This window comes from Trachemys scripta, chromosome 3 (genome assembly GCF_013100865.1).
Source record: "Trachemys scripta elegans isolate TJP31775 chromosome 3, CAS_Tse_1.0, whole genome shotgun sequence".
Classification (NCBI taxonomy): domain Eukaryota; kingdom Metazoa; phylum Chordata; order Testudines; family Emydidae; genus Trachemys; species Trachemys scripta.
The window spans coordinates 199,058,798-199,064,818 of record NC_048300.1 but is presented as its reverse complement, the minus strand read 5'-3'; the positions used below and the strand labels follow the sequence as shown (position 1 = coordinate 199,064,818).

Here is a 6,021-nt window from a genome sequence, read left to right as displayed (position 1 = left end):
TTGTCTATGTGCTGGGCTGTGCATGCCGGTTTGTTATTGTAGGGTTGCTCATACATGCTGGGGTGGGGTACCCTTGTTTGTTTATGTGCTGGGCTGTGCATGCTGTTTTATTATTGTAGGGTTGCTGAGGCGGGGTACCCCGGTTTGTATGAGTTCTGTGCGATGCATGCTGGTCTGTTATTGTAGGGTTGCTGAGGCGGGGTACCCCGGTTTGTATGAGTGCGCGGTGCATGCTGGTCTGTTATTGTAGAGTTGCTGAGGTGGGGTACCCCGGTTTGTATGAGTGCTGGACTCTGCATGCTGGTCTGTTATTTTTTGAAGCAGAATTCCGATCTCTATGTGCTCTCAGTCCTGAACGGGGGCTCTCTGTGCCGGTAGCACCGTGGGCACCCACCCAGGCCAGCGTGGGGGCCAGCCTACGCCTTTCATTCAGGGCATCAGTTCGGTTGCACGTCCCACCAGATGGGTGGTCCCTGCTTTGGGTGGAGCACCCCCAGGGGTCTATAGCTTTGCGAAGAAACCCGCCGCTCATGGAATGAGCTTGGCTTCTCGGATACTCACAGCCTCCAGCTTCACCATGGTCTCCATCTTCTTGATGGGCACCTCCGGTTCCATGTTGATGACAATTTCACCTGGGGGACGATAGTACGGGCCTCCGTTTGCCAGGGCCAAGTAGCCGTTGAGCAGTTTAGCTGGACAGAGGACAGAGAGAGAGAGGCAGAGAAGAGCCAGTGTAGAGGAGACCCGAAGAGATCGGAGAGCAGGAATGCGAGGGAGGTGGGTGACGGGGAAGAGAGACAAGAAATGGGAGCTGTCCCGGAAACAAGAATCAGGGGAAAAGAAACACCTGCCCTCAAAGGAAAACCCAACTCAGCCGGAGTCGCCGTCGGGGGAAGGGCCACTCGGCCGGCGCTCACACCTGCAATACCAGGGGGACGGGTGGCTTCTACCTGTCCACAGCACAGGCGCCGTGTGGACGGAGGCGTCGTCCTCGGCTGATGCTGCCGCTATCCCTTGGCCTCTCTGCTGAGGCCCCCATGCCCTCTCTACAGAGGAGCCTGCGTGGCTGCACAAGAGGTGGCCTTTGCCCCTCTAATCCCTGGGGTTATTTCTTCCTCACGTGGTGCCATCGGCGCGCCCGGAGCTCTCCAGGCACGGTCCCTGCCCCAGGGGATGCTGCGGCTATCGGGCATGAGGCCTGCACCGGTCCGGAGCTGGGCTTTGTTATCTGGGCCTGAATGGGTTCCACAGGGATACTGATGCATTTGGTAAATATCGACCCACTGAGCAAGCGCGTGAATCTCCCACCCATCTGACCCCCCGTCCCTTGCTCTGACCTGACGCTCCCTCCCTGGAGCCCTGCCTGGCTCTCGCCTGCCCTCTGCTCAGTTAGACGCTTTAAAGAGCAGGAAACACCACATCCTGTCTATCGCTCTCTGNCTGATGCTGCCGCTATCCCTTGGCCTCTCTGCTGAGGCCCCCATGCCCTCTCTACAGAGGAGCCTGCGTGGCTGCACAAGAGGTGGCCTTTGCCCCTCTAATCCCTGGGGTTATTTCTTCCTCACGTGGTGCCATCGGCGCGCCCAGAGCTCTCCAGGCACGGTCCCTGCCCCAGGGGATGCTGCGGCTGTCGGGCATGAGGCCTGCACCGGTCCGGAGCAGGGCTTTGTTATCTGGGCCTGAGTGGGTTCCACAGGGATACTGACGCATTTGGTAAATATCGACCCACTGAGCAAGCGCGTGAATCTCCCACCCATCTGACCCCCCGTCCCTTGCTCTGACCTGACGCTCCCTCCCTGGAGCCCTGCCTGGCTCTCGCCTGCCCTCTGCTCAGTTAGACGCTTTAAAGAGCAGGAAACACCACATCCTGTCTATCGCTCTCTGTGTAGATCAATCTCTGATAATTTTCATATGTCTTTACATTGTGCCTCTACATATAACCTTGTGGTGGGTCTACCCACGTGTGACCTCTGTTTTCATGGAACTTTGTATCAAAGCCTCATTTAAAAACTTTGCATTGCCCTTGGTATAATATTATAGACCCTAAGGATAGAATAAGATAGAAGAAAAATTTCTTTTTGCTAGAAGTAGAACAAGAGCTCTCCCCCCCCACTTAATCAATTGCCCTGTTGAATGAATGAGGTGTGAATGAGCAAGGCATGGAAGGCAGCACCTCCAGACAGCCTCAACTGTTAGAGAGGGGCTGGGAGCCAGACCCAAGGACAATAAAACGTGTCAAGTGGGCTCATTAAAGACAAGCAGACATACCGACGGCCTCGGGGGTTAGAAGCAAGCACCTTCTTTTGGAAGCACCCTCTTTGCAGCATTGGGACAACACTCAAAAGAAAGCAGCACAAAGGACCAATGGACACAGACACAGAGTTTGAATCTGGTATAGATCTGCATAAGAGGAAAGCTGCTATAAAAGTGAGGTGTCTTGCAGAGCACCCCGGGTCTCGTCTTGTCAACATGGGAGCATCGATCCGGATCGGCAGAAGCCCGGCTCCACCCCCTCCCCCATCTAACTCACCTGGCCAGTGAAGTTAAGGGGAGCAACTAATTGGTAACAACAAGACGGAGTGTGTTTGTGTGTGTGTGTGAGTGTAAGTGTAATATATTATATGCATATAATACAGTGTTAATGAATACATGTATTACTAATAAATGTGGCGTTTTGCCTTATTCCCCCTGAAAAGATCCTGTGCAGTACTTTAAGTACAACATTTGCCCATCCCCGCCCCGCTCTGAAGCCGGCCGGGGGCCACACGCAGCCCAGGCAATCCGCACCCCCCCGCTGGTACCTGCAGTGTTCCAGTGCTGGGATTTCTTGTCCGGGGGCCGGTGGATGAACCTCCGCAGGGAGCTGACAGCGTGGGAGCCCACCAGCGTGTACCGGCCAAAGGCCCGGCAGTCCACCACCCGGATGTTCAGGGGTGGGTGGAGCAGCTCATTCTCTGGGAGGTCCTGGAAGGGAACGGGTCCCCGTCGTAGGGGGTTATTTTGGGGGAGGCTCAGACCAGGATCCCATCAGAGGGTGAACGCTAAGTCAGTTTCCTTCCCCAGCCAAGCAGGCCTCACTCCTGTCAGGGGAAGGGCAGCCCTCAAGCAACCCCCTCGGCAGGGGAGAAGGGGATTGCTTTCCAGTGGGGGAGAGCGCAGGGCCCCGAACCATGCGGGCGGGGGATGGGGCCCTACTAACCGGCCTACGTTAATAGTGGCAAAGTGCCAGTCAGTCCCTTCGTGTCACGGCGCTGCACCAGCACTGCCGAGCAGAGCCCTGCAGCCCTATCGGCCCAGTGGGGAAACCGAGACAGAGAGGGTCAGTGACTTGCCCATGGCCACCCAGGGAGTCGCTGCCCGAGTCAGGGTAAGAACTCAGGTGGCAGCTGGATCCCAGGCCACTAGTCCCACCCCCAGACCAGCTGCTCCTGCTGCCCTCCCCCCAGGGCTCCCACCCCTGGCCCTGCCCAGGAGGGATAGGAAGGGCCTCTCCCGGCCAAGCAGGGCTCAGCTATCCCCCTCCCCCATGCCCCAGAGCAGGCCGGACTCACCACTTCAAACCACTTGACCAGGGTGCTGAAGTTGGGGTTTTTCTTGTAGTTCTGGATCAGGGCCGACTGGACACCCTTGCCGGCACACTCGATGTCCACCCGGGGCCGGTCCACCTGGGCCAGGTTCACCCGCTTCAGGTCCCGCAGGCCCCAGAACAGGATCTGGGCCGAAGGGAAGGTGCTGAGGTGAGGAGCTGAGAGCCGCCCGCGGCCTGCGTCTGACAGCCGGAGGTGGCACTGGGGGCCCAGGGTAAAGGGTCGTGGTGCGATATCGGCTGGGGACACACAGCCCCCGGGCTGCCTGTCCCTGGCTGAGAGCCTCCCTCTCTGACCTCTAACAGCGGAGCAAGCTTCCCTGCCCTCCAGCCATGCCAGGGTACCCCAGCGCTGAGTCTGGACCATGCCCCAGATATTATAATGGGCTCTCCCCGGCGCTAGCCGAAACAGCCCCACGCGGCCTCTGCCATGCAATTCGGACGTGGCCATTTGTGCTGTTTATTGACACCATTGTGAGCCCAGACACCGAAAGCAGTGATCCAGGAAGCAGCATCCCCCGGGTTGTTACCTCCACTCTGTATTTACTCAGCACAGGCCGGATCCCCAGGGGCACTGGCAGGATGGGACCCTGCTCCGTGTCCGTCGGCCCATCGATCGGAGGCAGGTCCGACTTGCCAGCCGGGCCGATCTGGAAGAGACACGACGCCGATCAGGAGCCGCTCCATCGAAACGCCTCGCGAGCGTCCTGTCAGCGCCTCCTTCGCTGGCTCCCCCATGCCCAGTCGGGACAGGAGAGTTCCACGTTCCTGCATTCGCTCCTCGGGGTTTATTGCTGCACACCCAGATGACTGACACCATCCAAGTGAGGAGATGACGTTCAGCTCCAAGACACCCCGTCCTGGCAGACCCGCAGCTAAAACCCTGCCAGGCAGCTCCCTGGCACAGTGCTACAAGACACGCTCCTGCACTCACAGGGCTGCACCCCCAAACGGAGGCGATTGACCCCCTGCAGCTCTCAAACCTGGGACCCTCACGGGTGAAAGAGGCAACTCTGCTGTTTGAGCTCCAGGAGACTGGCCCGTTGGCACCTGCAGTGATAGCGCCAGTGTACTAGAGTTGGCAAGAGGCAGGCCGGCGGGCAGCATTAGCACCGGGCGTCTTTACCAGCGCGGGGGATTAAGCACTGGAAGAAACACCCAAGAGAAGGGGTGGATTCGCCTTCCCTTGGCGTCTCCCAGTCCAGGCTGCCTGTCCGGGAGGCACGTTAGCCAAGCACAAGTTGTTAGGGTCCGACCAGGGGTGACTGGTGAAACGCCAGGAGCAGATCCCACCCCAACATGCTGCCCCCTGCTGGCCCACTCCTCAGCATAGGCCTCACCCCAGCCAGCGGGAAGCGGGGACTCGCTGAGCGAGGACTTAGCCTAGACCCTCTGCTGCCCCTCGGCCAGGAGAACCGGCAGGCTGCGCTGGTAGGAGCTGTGCTCGCCCGTCTCTCCTGGGCGCGTCTCCAGCTCACACCTGCTGCGATAAATGAGCCACACCCAGTACCCCACGTTGCCGGTGCAGCTCCCAGCGCAGGGGGTCGCCCAGGGTGGAATTATCTGCTACCTCGCTCCGTGGGCTGGGCTCTTACCTGGAGCAGCTCGAAGGCCGCCAGCAGGTCCCCGGCCGTGGAGTTGCCCCGGTAGATCTGGTAGTACTCCAGCTGGGGCGGGAAGCGCGGGGGGCCATAGTCTTCGTCCGACATCTTCACCACCGGCTTGGCAAAGGTGCGGCCCATGAAGTCCGCCTTGCCCTGGAAAGGCAGGGAGAGAGCTTGGGCGTGTCCAGGCGGCCGCTTCCCACCCCCCAGCCCAGCCCCACGGCTCGCCCCAGGCTGGGTGGGCAGGTTTGTGCACAAAGCGGATCAGCAAGTGGATCGAGAGGAAGAGCTGGCACGGCTCGCTGAATCAAGAGATTCTGCCCTGTTCTTCAGTGGTCTGTGGATGCCAGGGTCGCTTCATGGCTGGGACCTCCTTAATATACCACGATCCCTGCCCTGTGTGTGTGAGGAGCCCTGTGCTGGAATAGCAGGGGGACTGCAGGTCGGGCGTCGGCAAAGCTGGGGGCAGGTGTTGATAGCAGGGGGGCTGCAGGTCAGGATTAAGGGGCCTCGGCAAAGCTGGGGGCAGGAGTGGATAGCAGGGGGCTGTGGGTTGGGAGGGAGGGGCACTGGCAGAGCTGGGAGACAGGAGTGGATATCAGGGGGACTATGGGTCGGGACATGAATGGATACCAGGGGACTGCGGGTCAGGAGGGAGGGGCACTGGCAGAGCTGGGGACAGGAGTGAATAGCAGGAGGATGTGGGTTGGGACAGGAGTGGATAACCGGGGGCTGTGGGTGGGGACAGGAGCGGATAACAGGGGGCTGTGGGTTGGGACATGAGTGGATACCAGGGGACTGTGGGTCGGGAGGGAGGGGCACTGGCAGAGC

General features: G+C 59.7%; 1 protein-coding gene across 1 annotated transcript in view; it reads right to left on the bottom strand.

Annotated features, from left to right (window-relative positions):
• Positions 1–561: 561 nt before the first annotated feature.
• The window catches only part of OTOF (otoferlin), a gene marked incomplete at its 3' end in the record, with an annotated part of 165,587 nt that continues 160,127 nt past the window's right edge, over positions 562–6,021 (bottom strand). The window contains 5 exon segments of the mRNA XM_034766932.1: positions 562–632; positions 2,802–2,964; positions 3,552–3,713; positions 4,117–4,236; positions 5,182–5,343. Of these exon segments, the coding sequence (XP_034622823.1) occupies positions 562–632; positions 2,802–2,964; positions 3,552–3,713; positions 4,117–4,236; positions 5,182–5,343 (678 nt within the window).